The sequence below is a fragment of the Phyllopteryx taeniolatus genome, chromosome 8 (assembly GCF_024500385.1).
Source record: "Phyllopteryx taeniolatus isolate TA_2022b chromosome 8, UOR_Ptae_1.2, whole genome shotgun sequence".
Taxonomy (NCBI): Eukaryota; Metazoa; Chordata; class Actinopteri; order Syngnathiformes; family Syngnathidae; genus Phyllopteryx; species Phyllopteryx taeniolatus.
In genome coordinates, this window is record NC_084509.1 from 6,727,664 (window position 1) to 6,749,698 (window position 22,035).

General features: G+C 40.7%; 1 protein-coding gene across 1 annotated transcript; it reads left to right on the top strand.

Annotated features, from left to right (window-relative positions):
- The first annotated feature begins 13,254 nt into the window (after positions 1 to 13,254).
- On the top strand, positions 13,255 to 20,177 carry mmp13b (matrix metallopeptidase 13b). Its single transcript, XM_061783118.1, has 11 exons — positions 13,255 to 13,482; positions 13,548 to 13,658; positions 14,697 to 14,824; positions 14,898 to 15,046; positions 15,717 to 15,842; positions 15,921 to 16,076; positions 16,155 to 16,275; positions 17,279 to 17,412; positions 17,491 to 17,650; positions 19,456 to 19,559; positions 19,644 to 20,177. Exons 1-11 carry the CDS (start codon positions 13,387 to 13,389, stop codon positions 19,742 to 19,744), a joined length of 1,386 nt encoding a protein of 461 aa, XP_061639102.1. The 5' UTR covers positions 13,255 to 13,386; the 3' UTR covers positions 19,745 to 20,177.
- The last annotated feature ends 1,858 nt before the right edge of the window (positions 20,178 to 22,035 follow it).

The following is a 22,035-nucleotide window of genomic DNA, read 5'->3' on the forward strand; positions in this document are numbered from 1 at the left end:
TTCACAGTTGAGGGGCATATAAACCGAACGCTACTTCATTTTGTTGAGTTCCGGTTCTGGAACCACTCAGACTAAGCGTGAACCCAATGAGCTGAGGGGTTCTTGAAGTCTTATAGGCAATCAAAAGGTCTTCTATATAGTTCCTAGACCAGCTTTTTAAACCAAAAGTAAGAGTTAAAAATCTATTCAGGAATCCAGTATAGAGATTTCAGTAACAGTGTAATGTTGTCCAGTTTCTGGGTACCAGTAAGAACTCAAGCAGCAGCCTCCTGGAGCAGTTTTAGCTGTTGGATTGATTTTTTTTTTATTTAATTTTTTTTTGGTTCAGGCTCCAGGTCACCCGTGACCCTAATGGGGACAAGCGCTTGCTCAAAATGGATGGATTTATATTGTGAGTTTATTAAATATGATAAGTTTTGTAAAAGAAGCAATTGTGTGGAGTGTACAAAAAATTGGTCCTTACCGTATTTTAATAGCATTATTAAGCACTTTGACGCCAATCTTCAGCAACACATTGGCCTGGCTCAATCTCACGGTTTCAGGAGGTTCTCTCAAAATAATCTCATCCAGAGCCCACTCTGAACCTTATCTGATGAGAGAGATGAAATTGTGGGGTGATTTTTTTTTTTGGCAGACATGGGCGGTGCCATCATAACTTGAGTTCACAAGTAAGGTTGATGGGTTATTGTGGACCTTCATAGAACCAAAAATATTCCTTTGCAGGGCAAATTGAGCCCTGCAAAGGAATTCCTTTAGGAGCAATTTCTGTCATTCTGGTTTCCTGCAGATGCAGTGAAACCATTTTGAGGGTAAAAGTAGTAGGTAGTTCAACTGAAATAAAACCCACAGTTTCTAAACTACAACACAAGCATGCCACAGCTGTATAAAATGAGAAAAGGTCACTCGCTTGTCATTTCTTTAGGTACACGTGTTTGGTATCATTAATCAGACCCATAACAAAGACAATGTTAAATTTGGGTTGACACGCCTCATCTGTTGTCATTTAGAACATGTTGGCAACATCTGGAAAACTGTGGTCAAGCACTTTTCGTTAACCTCATCTTCACAATGTCAAAAGAATTATATGCTGAATATTAAGTGTTTTGTACTGCTTTGTGAGTTGGACCGCGCCAAAAAAAAGAAAAAAAAACCACACATTTTGTGGTCATTGTGTCATCTTCGACACATGGATGAAATGATTGCATATCTGGAAAATAAGTATAGCTTTAATATGAAGTATAAGTCAATAGGGTGTGTTGCAAATGTTTTTTCTTTTTCTTTCAAGTGAATTCTGGCAAGTTGTCAGAAGCAATTTAAAATCCCTACAGAATGAAAATAAATGTCAATTTGGCACACCCCAGAGTTTACTTTTAGTGTTGTTAAAAACCTAATTCGATTTGAATGATTAAAAATAAAATTGCCAAGTATACAGTATACTAAAAAGAGGCTTCAAAATCATGAAAAATCAAGTTGTCGTCTCCACTCTGGAGACGCTGTCGGCGTGTCTGCTGGATGGGCTGAAACCAAACCCCGCTCAACCGTCAATTAAATACCACAGCGTTTAGAATCTTTCTTATGTCTGCACACCTCGACATGTTTGACCTATGGAAATACATCCCCTAAAAGTCTCCGCTGGCGGGAATCACCAAGTCATCGCAGAGCTTCCCACGCTCCGCTGATGCGAATGAAGGCATGCAAGTTCAGATATAGTTTGGGGAGTGGGGACTCATGGCTGACTCCAAAGTGCTTCACTAGCCACCATTTTAGCCACGGCCCAAAAATCAGGAAAACTGAAATGGTGAAAAACAGTAACGCTGTTTCGCTGCAGTTCAGTACTACATGGTTGTCAGTATTAGCAACATTTTCAGCATCCATCCATTCATCCATCCATTTTCTGAGCCGTGCCGCCTACATTTTCAGCAATTACTTTCAAACATGTGTATCTAATGTATTTAGAAACAAATCTAAGAAATCACTTTACAGGGTCTTTACCAATACACAATGTGTAAACGAAAAAATCCAAAACTGGTGTCACAAATGATATATTTCAAATCCAAATTGCGGACTATACACGTATATATAAGTAATCCCCCTGGAGTCTTATGCACGTTCATGTTCCTGTTTCTTTTTTATTTATTTATTTATTTTTTTCTTGTGTGAAAAAAAAAGAAATATTCCTGCAGAAATCCCACTCCACTGCCATTACATTTAAGGGCAACAGCTCGTAGTCTGTAGTTTGGCTTTGAAATATATAATTTTTCGACGCCAGTCCTGGAACTTCATGTCACTGCTGTGACTGGTAGTGGACTGGGTTAGGTGGTTGTTAAGTTTAATTTAAGTTAAACGGTATTGTTAATTTCATATTTGGCTTAGGTGAGTAATATTGCTTTCATAATACGGAATGTTGCTGTAGTGGTTGATGTCTTTCACACAATATAATGCAGTAATGTCAGTAATAATCAACTCAGTGACAAAAAGCACAGATTGATAGTTTAATAATATTTTTCATGATTGAGCTCAAATGGAGCTCGAGTTAGGGCCAGAAGACTTCATTTTCTATGTAGTTTCACCTTTGGATCTCTGCTGCCCTCTTGTGGTATTCTTTCAATTGGCTTTTGCATTTTGTTGTGAAGGGGCATTCTATTCAACATCTTCCTGCTATAGACAGGAAGCATGAGGTCACACTTCCTTCCAAGTCGCAATAATGCCAATGGGACCACTATTAAACAAATCCTCAACTAAAACCAAAAAGTTACTTTTTTTCTAACTTAGTTACTTTTGAAATCAAGTAATGAATAAAGTAACTAAGTTACTTTTAAGCTCAAGTAATCAGCAAAGTAAATAAGTTACATTTTCAAGGTAACTCTGGCAACACTGGTGAAGGGTCAGTGAACAAGAAGATATTACTTCAGGTAAATCGCTGGCACACAGGTCGTCGACAGGGAACTGTGAACAAGAGCATTACAAGAGCCTGCACAGTTAATTGACTTTTCTGGAACAGATGGTAAAATGGATAGCACACTGGAGTCTACCAGGAGGCAAAACATCATGGGTCGCTAAATTACTCAAAAACAACCTAACCAAGCATTTTATACATACGTGGGACAAAATGTCTTTCACAAACCCAATGATGGAAGTTTGGTTCCCAGTCCGTCCGTTCACAAGTTGCTACCAGTAGGCAGTCTTGCCATCTTCACTGGACAATTATCGACAACATTCAATATATTTATCCTACTCACCCACAATCCACTGGAATCTTGTTTTCATTTGAAGTCAGAGGTAGTCAATCACTTCCAACCACCCAGAGGTAGGGTAAGTAGTAGTGTGGGGTACACCCTGGACTGGTTGCCAGCCAATCGCACGGCATGTATTGACAAACAATCATTCATACTCACATTCACACCTATGGAGAATTTAGAGTCATCAATTAATCTCACATGCAAGTTTTTTTGGAATGTGCCTTTATATGTGCCTGTGTTAACAGTACTCAGAAAATCCTAATTTAAAGAGAGAATCTAAACTTTAAGCAGACTTGGCTTGATGGTAAGAAATTGATGATGGTGATCATGGGAGACATCCATCATGTTGTGCTCACAAAACTATTTAAAAAATGTTTGCAGTAGAGAGGCATCAACAATAAATAAGCCAAAGAATTAGTAGATTGTCATCATATTTTTTCCCCTACTTTAAAAAGACTGTGCTTCCTAACTCGACATGAGTACTTATTGAAAACACAACATAAAATAGACCTTCACCAAGGCCAAAAACAATTACATTTTTGCATTGATACATGAATCTTCTGTCATGTGCCCGTGATCCTGCCTGGAAGCCGATGCAGCTGGGAGGGTTGACAATTGAGCCCAGTGGAGCGGACTCGACAGATGCGTCTTCGGGTTTGTTTGTACTGCAGTGACCAGTTGTCCCACCAGACCTACACGGGGTTCAAGCACCAACCCAGATCAGCAGAAACCAAGCTGTCCCAAGTCATCTCTTAACTCCTCCACCAGTCTCTCCAGCTCGAAGGAGGAATTCTGTGACTACTCTGATGTTCAAGGCATACCCATTGAGACTCCTTGTGACTCTGAAAGTAAGAAAAGACTGGAACTACAAAGGGTCATCTCTCGAGGGACTCAGTATTAAAACCACTGATCAAACAGGGGACAAATGCCGGACTATTGCCTACTCACCACCATAGCCTTGTGCGTATGTTTCATCGTGTTCAGTGTAGTTTTCTAGTTTCTCTTCCTCGCTCTTGGTCTAGTTTTCTGTTCCTGTCTTTTTGTTTGTTAATCTTGTTTAGATTAGCTTCTGTTGTTCCTTTCTGTTTCTTTGCTAGTTCTTTCTAATCTTGTGGAGGTTAGATCTTGTTCTTTGTTTGTAGTGTTGATCTTGTTTTCTGCTTAACAAGTCTAGTTAGTGTTGAGCTCCTTTTCTTACTTATTCTGTTCAGCATCTGTTCCCATTTGCGCTCCGTCCATCCACCGTGTGGATTTTTGGTTATATAAGGGTTCTTTCGGGTCGACACGTTTTGTTGTTGTCGTTTTATTTTTCTTCCCCGTTATTGTTGTTGTTCACCAGTTGGTGCTCCCTTGGTAAAATAAAAGTTTTGTGTTTACGCTCAATCTTGGTCGTGTGCTTTGGGGTCCTACTTTGATATTACGTACAACAACATTTGCTAAGCAAATCAGCTTCTTTGCAAAGATGCCAGAAAAAGCCTCACCTCATTGACTCTAACTAAAGATCTTACAGGCATCTGTCTTACAGCATTGTTCTTATCTGACACAGCAGGACAGAGATACATTTCGTCCTCCCACAAGCTCACTCCATGCTCGGGCGTTTTCAGGAGTTGAGGATGTCGAGGGGTTAAGTGAAGGACATATGGGAAACAGCATTTCATAGAGCAGCGCTGTAGTCGTCACTGCTGCAGGAAAAAGCTGAGGCTCAGCAGAAATTTGAGGAGCGGGGATGGAGAAAAATAACATTTCCAAAGTATGCAGGCAAGAAGTGACACACTATAAAAACAGAACTCAGGCTTTGCCGACCTCAGCAACCAATATGCAACAAATAAACTTCAAACTTGTAACTTCACTGTAGATGCAGTTCATTCTCTTCTATTCAAGATATGCAAAGCACTGGTCAATATTTGGTGATGTATCATATAGTATATCAAGTGTTTTTGTTCCTATTTATGAGGTTTTCACAAGGGGACATTTTTGTTTTGTTGTCATTGTGTTATCATTTGAGAACATATGGACACAATTATATATATTGAAAACACTTAACTGAGATATCTGTAGTTGATATGGTTTGTTGAAAATGGATTATTGATCTTGTTTTAAAATGAACTTGGGCCAGTTGTAAGTTTGTCATATTCTCATCTTTTAGCTGTTTACCTCTAAAGAGCCATTATGTCAAACAACTGATGTTGAATGTCAAATGTTTTTGTGCTGAATCCTGAGAGTCTAAAAAATCCAGTTTTGTGGTCAATGATTCATCTTATGGGGACATATTGACAAATTGACCATAGATTTGCAAAGCACTCAACAAGACCTTTAATATGAAGTGAGTCAATGTGGTTTGAGCCAAATGAATTATTGGCCTTATTTTTATTCAACTTTGACATAAGCATTTTGTTGTTATTGATGTTGGGAGGAAATGGTCGTGTTTTACCTTGCTTTAACTTTGACCCAAAACGTTTACACACACACAAATTAAAAATGTTGGGGGGTTACATCAGAGAATGCTGCCGATCTTTGTCAAGTGCGGGCCTGTGAAGCGATTCGAAACTTTTTTTTTTTTGTGATTCAGGGCTATACAAATAAACTTGTCTTGATAATGGCAAAGAATTTATACGTGGAAGATCAAGTGTTTTTGTGCTGATGTTTGCTGAGTTAAGAGTTACAAGATATGGTCAATTTTGACAAAATTACTACATATTTAGAAAGCACTCATTAAGACCATAAATCTAAGGTATGAGTTGATATGGGGCGGCACGGTGGGCGACTGGTTAGATAGTCAGCCTCACAGTTCTGAGGACCCGGGTTCAATCCCCGGACCCACCTGTGTGGAGTTTGCATGTTCTCCCCGTGCCTGCGTGGGTTTTCTCCGGGCACTCCGGTTTCCTCCCACATCCCAAAAACATGCATTAATTGGAGACTCTAAATTGACCGTAGGCATGACTGTGAGAGCGAATGGTTGTTTGTTCCTATGTGCCCTGCGATTGGCTGGCAACCAGTTCAGGGTGTACCCCGCCTCCTGCCCGATGACAGCTGGGATAGGCTCCAGCACGCCCGCGACCCAAGTGAGGAGAAGCGGCTCAGAAAATGGATGGATGGATGAGTTGATATGGTTTGACATTTTCTGGAGTAAACTTTGAACTTAGGTGTCCATCAAGTTTGAATATTAAGATGAGGTGTTTCATGAATGTATGACATATACTCATGAATGATCTTCCTACAAGGAAAACATTCTAACGTTACAGTTATGGACCCTCAGGTCTACAATCATGTTGTTACTGAATGTGCAAAAACAGCACAGGGCAGGAATGTCATTCAGCCTTGCAGAAAAGAGGTCTCACACACACACGCGTACACACGCAACATGTGTGTGTTTGTCAGGGACCGTTTTAAAACACCATCCAAATTCCCCCTGACTGTCAGCTTCCCCTCAATGAGTCACACGGTCCACACAGTGCCAAGCAAGCGGCGATGTTGCTCCAAATCATGAAACCAAAGTGTGGATACAGCATTTGTTTACTATGTGATATCACTGAGAGGATGCAGATTTTGCCATCCAATGTGAAATGTGATATTTCCAGACAAAATTCCAGAAGACAATCGATCCAGATAAGTTTGATTCAAGTCATCAGAGCAATTTACTGAACATGCGCGTTGTGTGTGTGAACACAGATGTCTTTTCTTGTACTGTACATACAATGGTACCTTGACTTGCAAGTTTAATATATTCCGTTGCTCGTACATCAAATCAACTTTCCCAAATGAGATGAATAGAAGGTGTTTTGAAAAAAAGAACAGTACTTTATAATACTGTGTAAAACATACAGTAATAACAATTAAAAATATATATATAAAGAGTGGCAGCCTCACAGTTCTGAAGACCGGGGTTCAATCCGCCTGTGTGGACTTTGCATGTTCTCCCCGTGTTTGTGTGGGTTTTCTCCGGGCACTCCGGTTTCCTCCCACATCCCAAAAACATGCATGAATTGGAGACTCTAAATTGCCCAGAGGTGTGAATATGAGTGCAAATGGTTGTTTGTCTGTATGTGCCCTGCGATTGGCTGGCAACCAGTTCAGGGTGTACCCCGCCTCCTGCCCAATGATAGCTCGGATACGCTCGAGCACTCCTGCGAACCTTGTGAGGAGAAGCGGCTCAGAAAATGGATGGATGGACATAAAAAGTGAAACTATTTTCCCATTATTGATAAAAAAAAATACTTTCACAGTTTTTTTTGCCTTTTCACCAGGCTTTCCTCACTTTTAGCAGCTTCTCTATCTTTTCATGTCAATCAGAAGTTATTTGGCTCATATCTTGAAAAACTTGTAAGTCAGGTCACTCGTATCTCAAGGGACCACTATATATGAATACACCAGTCACAAAAAAACTGTGTTTAACTGAAAATGGCATTTTGGCGCTTTCAACCAGAAAACCTCAAGTGGTAGTTTCTGAAAATCTGTTATTATTTTTGCTTAGATGCTAAAAATGGTCACCCGCTGTGAACATGCCTGTCTGGGTATGTGCAGACACGCCACAACCAAAACGTAATATCAGTGCTGTTGTTGCATTTGTACTTAGAACGGCTCTATCACAAAGTGTATATTTACTGCACCGCGACTGTTTCTAACAGACTTGGACTTCACTTAATTGTCATTCGCACCATAGAATAACCACTAACAAACCTATAAACCTTCAGCCATTTAATAACAACGAATTACGACCTGTAAAATAATGTATTGACGTGCATTTTATTTTAAGTGCAATCATATAAAGTGCAATGTCGCTCCAGGTCCATTAATAGCATCCCAACAGAATTCCTACGGCATATGCATAGTACATGATGTAATGTAACAAAGTACTGAGCATGAGTGTGAGGTTTCTTTACAAAGTGCCAAAACAGCAACTATTATTCTGGCATTTATCAATCCATTTTCCATAGTGTTTATCCTCATTAGGATCACGGATGAGCTTGGAGCTTGTCCCGCTTGCGACGGGGCACATCCTGGACTGTTCGCCAGCCAACTGCAGGGCAAATAGACAAATAACCATTCCCACTTGCATTCACACCTATGAACAATTTAGAGTTCAATGAACCTACCATGCATGTTTTTGGAATGTGGGAAGAGGTTTGAGTACCCGGAAGATTCTTATTTTTACTTAGATTTACTTACATTTGCATCTAGAAAGTAGTACTAGTTCACGAGTGAACCTGATACACTTGACCTGTACAACGTCAATCGAATCTGATAGAAATTTTCCAGGGGGACTTTCTGCCACACTGAAGACACTTATGGCTGTTATACAAGGGCACGTTTTGCCGCTAGGAGGGCACTATTAGCCACACACATAGGGGCACATACAGTAAAAAGTGTGGTTGCGTGTGTGTGTGTGGGGGGGGGGGCGAGGTAAAATAAGTAAATAAATAATTGTATATATATATATATATATATATATAATAACAATTCGTATATTTTTATTATATTTTAATTAATTAATTATAAAGTAAAGTAACAGAAAATCTTTTAAAAAATAATAAAAACTTTTACTGTTCACCTAAAATTAATATGGTACATAATTTTATTATGTACAATAAATCAATTAAGGAATTTTTTAATCTGATACATAGACTAAAAGAACAAATAATAATAAAAATGTATTAACCAATTTTTTAAATTAAATGAATTAATGCAAAAAATGTGAAATAACTCCTGATCATGTCAATTATGCCAGGCCATACTTTTCCCACCTGTGGTATTGGTGGTGGAGAGCAGTGTTTCTCAGTCTTTATTGAGCCCAGGCACCCATTTTCAATCACAAAAAACACCAAACAAAAACGTCACAAATTGTACAAATACTGAAATAATTATCTCTTCTCAATATACTCAAAAATGTACTCAGTGTAAGATCTGGTCCTGTTTAATTGAATACAAAGCTGATATACTCAAAGGAAGCCATGACTCATTCTGTTGTATGGCTGGCAACAGGCGGTTAGGTTACACACATTTATTGTACCTTCTGCCATAATGGAGGAGTCTCAAAATGTTCTGTCTGTCACTATACATCACAAGCATAGATAGATGAACAAATATATATTTGTCCATCCATCCATCCATCCATCCGGGCGTGCTTGAGCCTATCCCAGCTATCATCGGGCAGGAGGCGGGGTACACCCTGAACTGGTTGCCAGCCAATCGCAGGGCAAATACAAACAAACAACCATTCGCACTCACATTCACACCTACGGGCAATTTAGAGTCACCAATTCCCTACATGTTTGTGGGATGTGGGAGAAAACCGGAGTGTCCGGAGAAAACCCACGCAGGCACGGGGAGAACATGCAAACTCCACACAGGCGGGGCAGGGGATTGAACCCCGGTCCTCAGAACTGTGAGGCTGACGCTCTAACCAGTCGGTCACCGTGCCGCCATATATATATTTATAATCAATAAATAATAATTAACTGACAAATAAGTGGAACTGTAAATGTACCTGTGACACACTGATGATTGGGAATAGCTGGTGTAGTGGTGTGTATGCAGTAGATGTGGTAATAAGAATGATGATCCACATGTATCCTTTTTGTGACGACGCTTCTGGCGAAACTGCAGCTGTCTGATTGACTAATACACTAATCACTGAATCATTCCCATAATGCAGCCCTATGGGGGGCACAAGTCAGTGCAAACTGTAGGCCGGTCCCAAGCCCGGATAAATGCAGAGGGTTGCGTCAGGAAGGGCATCCGGCTTAAAACCTTGCCAAACAAATATGAGCGTTCATCCAAAGAATTCCATACCGGATCGGTCGTGGCCCGGGTTAACAACGTCCGCCACCGGCGCCGTCAACCTGCAGGGCGCTGTTGGAAATTCAGCTACTGTGGGTCGAAGTCGAAGTCAAAGAAGAAGAAGAAGAAGAGGTGGAAAGCGGGTTCTTCGGCAGAAAGAGAAGAGGAAAACACAGAGCCTAGAACTGAATGTGGGGACTTTGAATGTTGGGACTATGACAGGAAAATCTCGGGAGTTGGTTGACATGATGATTAGGAGAAAGGTTGATATATTGTGTGTCCAGGAGACCAGGTGGAAAGGCAGTAAGGCTAAAAGTTTAGGGGGAGGGTTTAAATTATTTTACCATGGTGTAGATGGGAAGAGAAATGGAGTCGGGGTTATTTTAAAAGAAGAGTTGGCTAAGAATGTCTTGGAGGTGAAAAGAGTATCAGATCGAGTGATGAGGCTGAAATTTGAAATTGAGGGTGTTATGTGTAATGTGATTAGTGGCTATGCCCCACAGGTAGGATGTGACCTAGAGGTGAAAGAGAAATTCTGGAAGGAGCTAGATGATGTAGTTCTGAGCATCCCAGACAGAGAGAGAGTCGTAATTGGTGCAGATTGTAATGGACATGTTGGTGAAGGTAATAAGGGTGATGAAGAAGTGATGGGTAAGTACGGTATCCAGGAAAGGAACTTGGAGGGACAGATGGTGGTAGACTTTGCAACAAGGATGCAAATGGCTGTAGTGAACACTTTTTTCCAGAAGAGGCACGAACATAGGGTGACCTACAAGAGCGGAGGTAGAAGCACACAGGTGGATTACATCTTGTGCAGACGATGTAATCTGAAGGAGGTTACCAACTGTAAGGTAGTGGTAGGGGAGAGTGTGGCTGGACAGCATAGGATGGTGGTGTGTAAGATGACTCTGGTGGTGGGGAAGAAAATTAGGAAGACAAAGGCAGAGAAGAGAACCATGTGGTGGAAGCTGAGACAGGACGAGTGTTGTGCAGCTTTTCGGGAAGAGGTGATACAGGCTCTCGGTGGACGGGAAGAGATTCCAGAAGACTGGACCACTGCAGCCAAGGTGATCAGAGAAGCAGGCAGGAGAGTACTTGGTGTATCTTCTGGCAGGAAAGGAGAGAAGGAGACTTGGTGGTGGAACCTCACAGTACAGGAAATCATACAAGGAAAACGGTTAGCTAAGAAGAAGTGGGACACTGAGAGGACCGAGGAGAGGCGAAAGGAATACATTGAGATGCGACACAGGGCAAAGGTAGAGGTGGCAAAGGCAAAACAAGAGGCATATGATGACATGTATGGCAGGTTGGACACTAAAGAAGGAGAAAAGGATCTATACAGGCTGGCCAGACAGAGGGATAGAGATGGGAAGGATGTGCAGCAGGTTAGGCTGATTAAGGATAGAGATGGAAATATGTTGACTGGTGCCAGCAGTGTGCTAGGTAGATGGAAAGAATACTTCGAGGAGTTGATGAATGAGGAAAATGATAGAGAAGGGAGAGTAGAAGAGGCAAGTGTGGTGGACCAGGAAGTGGCAATGATTAGTAAGGGGGAAGTTAGAAAGGCATTAAAGAGAATGAAAAATGGAAAGGCAGTTGGTCCTGATGACATTCCTGTGGAGGTATGGAAGCATCTAGGAGAGGTGGCTGTGGAGTTTTTGACCAGCTTGTTCAATAGAATTCTAGTGCGTGAGAAGATGCCTGAGGAATGGAGGAAAAGTGTACTGGTGCCCATTTTTAAGAACAAAGGTGATGTGCAGAGCTGTGGCAACTATAGAGGAATAAAGTTGATGAGCCACACAATGAAGTTATGGGAAAGAGTAGTGGAGGCTAGACTCAGGACAGAAGTGAGTATTTGCGAGCAACAGTATGGTTTCATGCCTAGAAAGAGTACCACAGATGCATTATTTGCCTTGAGGATGTTGATGGAAAAGTACAGAGAAGGTCAGAAGGAGCTACATTGTGTCTTTGTAGATCTAGAGAAAGCCTATGACAGAGTACCCAGAGAGGAACTGTGGTACTGCATGCGGAAGTCTGGAGTGGCAGAGAAGTATGTTAGAATAATACAGGACATGTACGAGGGCAGCAGAACAGCGGTGAGGTGTGCTGTCGGTGTGACAGAAGAATTTAAGGTGGACGTGGGACTGCATCAGGGATCAGCCCTGAGCCCCTTCCTTTTTGCAGTGGTGATGGATAGGCTGACAGATGAGGTTAGACTGGAATCCCCGTGGACCATGATGTTTGCAGATGACATTGTGATCTGCAGTGAAAGCAGGGAGCAGCTGGAGGAACAGTTAGAAAGATGGAGGCATGCACTGGAAAGAAGAGGAATGAAGATTAGCCGAAGTAAAACAGAATATATGTGCATGAATGAGAGGGGTGGTGGGGGAAGAATGAGGCTACAGGGAGAAGAGATGGCAAGGGTAGAGGACTTTAAATACTTGGGGTCAACCGTCCAGAGCAATGGGGAGTGTGGTCAGGAAGTGAAGAAACGGGTCCAAGCAGGTTGGAACGGGTGGAGGAAGGTGTCAGGTGTGTTATGTGACAGAAGAGTCTCTGCTAGGATGAAGGGCAAAGTTTATAAAACAGTGGTGAGGCCAGCCATGATGTACGGATTAGAGACAGTGGCACTGAAGAGAAAACAGGAAGCAGAGCTGGAGGTGGCGGAAATGAAGATGTTGAGGTTCGCTCTCGGAGTGACCAGGTTGGATAAAATTAGAAATGAGCTCATCAGAGGGACAGCCAAGGTTCGATGTTTTGGAGACAAAGTTAGAGAGAGCAGACTTCAATGGTTTGGACACGTCCAGAGGAGAGAGAGTGAGTATATTGGTAGAAGGATGATGAGGATGGAGCTGCCAGGCAAGAGAGCTAGAGGAAGACCAAAGAGAAGGTTGATGGATGTCGTGAGGGAAGACATGATGGCAGTTGGTGTTCGAGAGGAGGATGCAGGAGATAGGCTCTCATGGAAAAGGATGACGCGCTGTGGCGACCCCTAACGGGACAAGCCGAAAGGAAAAGAAGAAGAAGAAGACTGAATCATTCCCATCAGTACTTTTTAAAAAATTATTGTAAACTAATCAAGACAAATGTGTTTATTTGTTAGGCTTATGGCCCACCATTAAATGCAACATCAGCATGATTTTTGCCACACTGACATTTGCAGTGTGGGTTTTGGTACACTCATTGAGTCAGCCCGACGCAGTTCAGAAGCATGCGCTCGGACAAACACGAGCGCATTCTCATCACTCAGGAGGAAGTGGCTAGGTGCTTTTACATGAATCACTTGGATCCTTAAGGGAAAAAAGAGGAGGTAAAGCATTATAAATACCCCTTACAGAGGCATAGTGTCAATGACTGCAAGATAGCCACCATGTTATTTTGGCTGCTGCTGCTGCCATTGGGCGCTCATTCCTCTCTGGCCGGGCCACTGCTCGCCAAGGAAAAAGACAACCGGCTGCTAGCTGAGGTAAGACTCGAGGGTGTTTGAGCGACTTTTCATCAATTCATTCATGACGTCTTTGTCATACGCAGAAGTACCTTCGGCGCTTTTATGACCTTCCAGTTGGTCTCCAAGGTCAGAAGAGGACAGCAGGAGACTTTAACTCCAAGCTCAAGGAAATGCAGAGGTTCTTCAACCTCGAGGTGAGTAACCGAGTCAATATCAGCATAAGGTGCCTTCGAGACTTTCCCTTTTCACCCGAAATAAGTTAAGATTTTCCACTGCTGACAGGGTGGATGATGACAGGGTGGACATTTTTGGCGAGCATTTTATGAGCACGTGGTGGACCTTCACTAAACCTAACATGATACAGTTTACAAGCTCGCTGTGTACTGTTCAACAAATCTATTTCACATTTATGAAAGGTTTTTAATATCAGTTTACATGAAGTTTATTGTGATTAGAATCGGTTTAGAAACCTAAACTGAATGAAAATGCTCCGTGAATCAGAATGGGCATGCTCTGTCTTGATGTAAATGAGCGGTAACGTCATGGTTTACGTTGTGGTGTTTTTTGTTGTTGTTGTTTTTGTTTTAGTATTACACACGAGATGGCAGAGCAGTGTGTGGGAACATGCCAAAAATCATGTACATGCAATAAAGAACAAAACTATAAAATGAAGGAAACACATTGTAAGAGACTTATCATTATACTGTGTGCAAATGTTTGGCTACTTAAAATAAGATCTGAGTTTCATTATTCTGTGACAGTTTTTTTTTTTTTTTTGTTAACTGAGTGACTCTGATGAAGAAAGAAAAGGCACTTTATGGTGATGATGACCCAACTAGTGGAAATATTTGTACAATGAAACCTGCAAAGTTCAAAAACAGAATTAATGTAATGTGGAATAATTTGTTCCTGAGTCAAACCGTCACCATCATAACACATTAACAGTACAAGTCATGTCAAAATGTTTAATTGTCATGCAAAAAAATTACCACTGTGTAATACAACTAGAATAGAGTAAAATGACTCACACCTTGACGAATCCTGACAGACACTTAATGGAGAGGGAACAGGAAGGTTGTGATTGACCCGCAACCACTCTCGGGTGTAGTCTGCCCAAAGTCAGCTGGATTAGCTTCAGCTCACCTGTGATCGTGAACAGCAACAGCGCTATAGGAAATGGATGGATCGCTTTATTGAAGCCATGTTTTTGTGTCTTTTTGCCACCTGTGCAGGTGACAGGCAGTCTGGATGACAGCACCTTAGACGTGATGACTCAGGCAAGATGTGGCGTGCCGGACGTTGGTGAATACAACCACTTCCCTCTGCACCTCAAATGGAAAAATAACATTGTGACCTTTAGGTACGCTTGCACAGATTTAAATGTGAGTCAAAATTGTTTTTAGGATCTAACATTCATTTTATATCGGTTTCAGGATTCTAAATTACACTCCCGATCTGAGGAAGTCCGATGTGGACCGAGCCATCCGCAAGGCGCTCAATGTGTGGTCTGACGTGACGCCGCTGACCTTTAAGAAGCTGTACTACGGCATTGCTGACATTATGATCAGCTTTGGGAGGAAAGGTATTCACAAATAACTCATGCATTCGTCCTAATTTACTAGTAAGAAACAGATTAATAGATAATTACATGCTCAATGGCTGTCCATCAAAATACAATATAAGTAGTGCTGTTAATTATTTTGTTTATGCTCTTGTAGTGTGTGTTATACCCATGTTAACCAACACCAAGACCACACACTTAACGATATCTCCACCGACAATCATGAGTCTCCTCCCCCAAGCGAGATCTCTGTCGTAGTACCAAGACTTAAGATAAAAGCGACCCGGCTTATGAGTTTTTTGAGATACAAACTGTCGTTCAGCAATACAAGACTCACAGGCATATGTTCTTAACTCTGAGCAAAACGATTAATATTACTGCAGGTTACTGAGTCACTTATAGTAGTTGTGAAACTCTTCTTCGTTTGTGTCTGTATGACTGTATTATACTGCCCCCGGTGGCCAATTCAGCCACATTAGAAGGAGCTGCAATGAATGAATCATGATGCACAAACTGTTTATTGCTTTGCATTCTGTTTAACTATGTTATTACTGTATAATGATTTGAGCTAAGGTTTTTTTTTGGCGGGCGGGTGTGTGTGTGGGGGGGGGGGGGTGGCAATTACAATGAATCACTTTATTCTAGAACTGATGTTGGTCATTCTAACTATAAATGCACTTCTGCCACACAGAACATGGTGACCACAACCCTTTTGACGGACCTAACGGACTGCTGGCACATGCTTACCCGCCGGGCCAAGGTATCGGAGGAGACACTCACTTCGACGAGGACGAGCACTGGAGCAAAGATTCATCAGGTCATTCATTGACTTGAAAGTATTGGTGACATTTCACGAAAGAAAAATATGACGAATGTATGAATGTCCTCCTCACAGCTTACAACCTGTTCATCGTAGCTGCACATGAGTTGGGACACGCCCTCGGTATGTCGCACTCCACTGACTCGGGTGCCCTCATGTACCCCATCTACTCGTACGCTACGGGGTACCCGCTCGCTGAGGATGACGTTAAAGGCATCCAAGCCCTCTATGGTGATGACTACATCAACGCACACGCGGCAAACCCACGCTTTGTGCCTTTTTTAAACATTTGATTTCTTCAAAACGCAGGCCCCAACCCAGACCACAAGAAAGTCAAGCCAAAGCCGGACGCCCCCCAAAAATGTGACCCCACTTTGAGTTTTGATGCTGCTACAGAGCTCCGAGGGGAAACCATGATCTTCAAAGACAAGTGAGTCCAACGTACTGCATATAATATACTTCATACACCCAGGGCATTTTTTAAAATGTATTTTAAAAACAAAAAGATAAATATCCATCCATTTTCGACACAACTTATCCTCATAGGGTCACGGGTATGCTGGAGCCTATCCCAGCTATCTTTGGGCAGGAGGCGGGGTACACCCTGAACTGGTCGCCAGCCAATCGCAGGGCACATAGAAACAAATAACCATTCACACTCACATTCATACCTATGGACAATGTAGAATCTTCAATTAACCTACCATGCTTGTTTTTGGGATGTGGGACGAAACCGGAGTACCTGGAGAAAACCCACGCAGGCATGGGGAAAACATGCGAACTCCACACAGGCGAGGCCGGATGTACTAACCAGTCATCCACCGTGCCACCGGTACATAAATATAACATCCATCCATCCATTTTCTGAGCCGCTTCTCCTCATTAGGGTCGCGGGCGTGCTGGAGCCTATCCCAGCTATCATCGGGGAGGAGGCAGGGTACACCCTGAACTGGTTGCCAGCCAATCACAGGGCACATACAAACAAACAACCATTTGCACTCACATGCACACTTACGGGCAATTTAGAGTCTCCAATTCATGCATGTTTTTGGGATGAGGGAGGAAACCGGAGTACTTGAAGAAAACTCACGCAGGCACAGGGCCGGGGATTGAACCCGGGTCCTCAAAACTGTGAGGCTGACGCTCTAACCAGTCGCCCACCGTGCTGCTCCAGCACGCCCGCGACCCGAGTGAGGAGAAGCGGCTCAGAAAATGGATGGATGGATGGATGTTGCTTAATGCCTCCACCCCAGATGCACTAAATAATAATAATGATAGTTAATCAATAACAACTACAAAATAAATAAAATAGCAATGTATCAATGTAATATAAAACAAATACATATAATTCAAAATAAGAAATAAAATATACTCTAAAAATACATAAAAATCTAAATATAAAATGAGCATAAAATTGTACAAAATTATTGCAGATTCTACTGGCGCCTCCACCCTCAGATGCACGAACCCGAGCTAACACTGATCAAGTCCACTTGGCCGTCCATCCCCAACAAGGTGGACGCAGCCTATGAGAACCCAGAGAAGGACCAGGTCATCATTTTTAGTGGTGAGTTAACATTTGTAATGCATTATGATGTTTAATATACATACCTATGAAGCAAAACCTTGCTTTGGTGTTTGGCAGGTATCCGCATGTGGGCCTTGAATGGATACAACCTTGTGGATGGTTATCCAAAATACATACACAAACTGGGACTTCCCAGGAGTGTGAGGAAAGTGGATGCAGCTGTTTACATCAAAGACACAGGGAAAACTCTCCTCTTTCATGAGGAGGAGTACTGGAGGTACTGTATGTGACATTTACTGTACGTTCGTTGTAGCCAGCAAGTGTAAACCAACCGCTTACTGTAAGTAGGCAGCATATCAGGAGACTAACAATACAGTGTTCCCTTTTTTTCTGCACTGAAGACATATTAGAATGGGAAAAGAATTGGTAAACCCTGCTTTATTGAATCCCTACGCTATATTCAATTTACATATTTCGATGTAAATGTCTGGGAAAACCCTGCTCCTTTGACTTGTTATTCTGTATTAACATATAACATTACCATGAACACATTTCGGGAAACTCTTCTACATCACTACTCTGTATTAAACATAAATACTGGAATAGAAAGGTTTTGGGAAATCGTGCTCAATTGAATCCCTGCTCTGTATTAGATATAAATAACAGAATGGAAATTGTTTGGAAAATGATGCTACCTTTAATGGCTACTCTGTATTCAATATAAATATTAGAAATGTAAAAAAAACACCATCTGCAATAGCAGTGAATCACTACCCATCCTACCCATTATGCAGAGTTGCCACTGGTTGTACTGTAAGTTGTACATGTATCAGCAGCTATTTTGCATTTGGTTCAAATGAACTATTTTATATTTGATACAGATTAGTGGTTAAAACTCACTTTTTGGCGTCTATCCTTCTCACCTATTTGCTGTTTTTGTGCTCAGGCCCAAAAAAATAGATCGCTTTGGCATCTTGGTGCCAAGGAGCTATGTTGAAGTGAGGGGAGGAGCTTCATTTAGACAGGCCATCGCCCTGTCTAATAGGACAGTAGTGATTAGCGGCACATCTTATGGCATCTATTTGTTAGAAACCTTTTGGGAAAACATTGGTTACTCGCGGATTCTGGCTATTTGCTGTGAATAGTGGGGGAACACTACTGTATATGTATATATGAAGTAGCAATTTCACATTTGGTCAAGTGCAGCGTAATGTATTGTGTAACTAATACAAAGTCGTAATTCAGTTGCAGTATTACTGTGTATATGTATAGAGTGGTGCCTTAAGATATGAGTGACCCAACTTAAAGACATTTTCGGGATACAGTACAAGCTATCGTTTGGTCAAGTTAATGCTAACAGATAATAGGAAGTGCCATTGCCTGGCTTACAAATAGCAGTTATATGGAGTGTAATGCTTTAAGCCACGGATACTTGAACACAACAGTGCAGCAACACATGTAGACAGACAATATACCAATACTCACAGATATTTATTCTTTATCCTCTGCAAAAAACAACAAATATTACTGTAGCTTACTGAGTCATTTAGAGTAGTTGTGAAACTCTTCTTTGGTTGTGTCTGCATAACTATATTATACCAGTGGCCAAGTTGTGCACGCCAGAAGTTGCCACAATGAATAAATAATGTTGTCCAAAGTACAATATTATAGTGCTAATTTCCTTATTAAAAGCACATTATTTGATATGATTTGGTTGTTTTTTTTTTTGTTTTTTGTTTTTTGGTAATGATTTAATCACATTCCCATTCATTTTAGTGAGGAAAAATAACTTGCGAAAGTGGTCTTGTACCTCAAGGCACCACTGTATGTGTAAATATGGAATAGCAATTTCGAATTTGGGTCAAGTTGGGTATAATGTACAGTATTTGTGTTTAATACAGAGTTGGAATTCAGTTGCAGTATTACTATGTACTGTATATACAGGACAGGAAATACGGTCTACTACCACTGTGATTTCATTTTTATTTTTAAAACTCATGTGTCTAGTCTGGGTGAGTCGTTCCTCACAATTCTTTCCTTGTGGTCTTCTGCCCTTTTTTTCTTGCTTTTTTAAACTCCCAGTTATGATGAAGCAAAAGGAACCATGGACAGTGGCTACCCCCGTTCCATAGAGACGGATTTTCCCGGAATGGACGACGAGGTTGATGCTGCAGTTTATCACTATGGTACTGACTTACTTTTTTATGTCACTCAATTTCAATCTGAAGTGAACCTTCTAAGTAGTATTTTTCTTGCATTTTTTTTTTCAGGATTCTTGTATTTCTTCCACGAGCACAAGCAGTATGAGTACAGTTACACGTCAAGGAAGGTCATCCGCATCCTGAGAAGCAACTTTATTCTTGGCTGCTGAGGTTGCAGACATCGCTTGAAATACATACATAGTAAAATGGAAATCTATAAGAATTATGTAGAAGCAAAATGAAAATGTTTATTTAGAACAGTGCTGGACACAGACACCGAGAGAATTCTCATCCTTGTGAGCAGCGATACTATTTATATTTACCTTCTGGTTTATTGTTTGCTCTGTTTTACTACAAGTTTTCCTGGTTGACTCAGTATTTGTAGATAGATGATAATTTTATAGTTCAAAAAGGTATGGACACTCTGTTGTTTGAAAAATTTGTAGTTTGAATGTTTTTTTGTTTTTTTATGTATTACAAAAAGATGGGAAAGAAAAAGAAACAGGATTGATAGCTTTCAAGAAGCTCCATTTCTAGTACTGGACTTGTCGTTTGATTTTAGCGCTATTTATTGACTGATGTTAAATAAAATTGTTCAATGAATTTGCTTTTAAATTGAACATTACTGATGAACACCCTTTTTCTTTTGTTCTACTTTTTGGTATTTTAAAACAAAGTAAAAGTAAAAGCAAAGTTAATATATATAATATATATATATATTTCTAATATAATAAAGTTATAGACATTATATTTTTTGTCATAACTATTTGTCAATCTACGGGTGTACACAACATCTCGTCTTGTCAAATATTTGTTCAAATTATAAAGGTTCTGCAAGTTGCAACCAACTGGGTGTATCTGTATTAAAACTAAAAAATAATATTAGCCCTTATTCTTGAAAAGGTACTACAGTACATTAATTATCCATCCATCCATCCATCCATTTTCTGAGCCGATTCTCCTCACTAGGGTCGCGGGCAGTACATTAATTAACTTACCTAAATTATATAAAAGTAAAGAATTACGTTTTGTTGATTGACTCGGATTTGTGTAAGTCCAACATTTGACAGTAGAGGGAGCCCGTATTCAAATTTTGACAGCATGAAACAGTCATGAAAAGTATTGCTGACTAGGCAATACGTTGGATCGATTTAATACGACTTAATTCTTATTTAATTCTATCCACAATATAGTGGTAAAAGTATCTTCCCTTATGTCTGGCCTCAACATTTATTGGAAAAAAATATATATAGCTGCCATAAAAACACACATTTATTAATACCCAGGCAATCTTGAGTGAATGTGATTTTTGTTTTTTTGTTTTTGTTTTTTTTGTTCTTGTTGTTGACTGGTTATCTTCCAGCAAAATAATGACCAAAGTGTCAGGTAAAATAGTTGTGTTATTGAATGGAAAAATTCCCAATTTTTATTGTTTTTACATTTTCAAAACCAACTTCTCTTACTGGGCAGTTTTGAGGAAAAGCATACATTTTTCTACCATTCTAAAGGCTCATTCTTTGTCACCTTTTTCCCCATCAGGAAAATGGGTCGTAACACTAATTACATCAATTAATAGACACTTGTTCACACAGAGGCAATAATTAATTAACTGCTGAGACCATTTGAACTCAGCTGGTAACCAAAACAGCAGCATCTATAACCGCGTGTAAATGGTCTCTCGGGTGAAATCAAGTGTGGAGTCTTGCTTAATATTGCAAACGAGTTCCCTGTGCAGCATTAAAGATGATATTGATATTATGTGGCGATGATAAGCGTCCCGGGAGACTCTAACGAGATCGCTCTGCAATGTTTATGTAGCCAGTCGGCCTTTTTGCTTGCCATTAAAAATCCCTATTTTTTTTAGCTCCAGGTTCACTTGTCATGGATTGTAATGTTCCGCTAACTTTGTTGTATATATTATTTCAAATCTTTGTACAAATACAGTAAATGCCTCCGTCCAATAGAGAGCAACTTTTACTCACCTGCAATTGAGTAAATAAATGCCGCTGGACACTGTTTGGGGGGAATACAGTAAATTTAGAACATATGATATGCCAGTATTGAGAAAGGGGCTGAATTTTTTTCTACATGGAACTTTTATTTATATCACTTTACACACACACACAAAAACATAAAAAAAAAAACAGTCATTTGCCAAAATGTGGCCATGTGTGAATAATGAGGTTTTACTAGTAACATAATTGCACAACATCCGAAATAAATCTTGTAAAAGGGTTTCAAAACTTGTAAGATACTGCAGCAAAAGAGATTTGGGATAGCCAGTTTTTAGAGAGTCTTGTGGACAGGTCAATCATGTGACGACATTACAGTGACGTGAAGCAGCTTGGCATTGTTCATTTGCCAAGTTAAAGGCTGATTCGTCAGTGTTCATATCTGACGACTTTGCGGGGCAAAGGTCATAATTGTCAAGTTGTCTTTTCGGGTTTGTGCTCAAACAAAA

What these genes read in the sequence shown, in the direction of transcription:
- mmp13b (XM_061783118.1), top strand. Translation starts at nt 13,387, where the DNA reads ATGTTATTTTGGCTGCTGCTGCTGCCATTGGGCGCTCATTCCTCTCTG. An exon ending in AGAGGTTCTTCAACCTCGAG is followed by an intron (nt 13,659 to 14,696) that starts GTGAGTAACCGA and finishes CCACCTGTGCAG; the next exon opens with GTGACAGGCAGTCTGGATGA. An exon ending in CATGAGGAGGAGTACTGGAG is followed by an intron (nt 17,651 to 19,455) that starts GTACTGTATGTG and finishes TTAAACTCCCAG; the next exon opens with TTATGATGAAGCAAAAGGAA.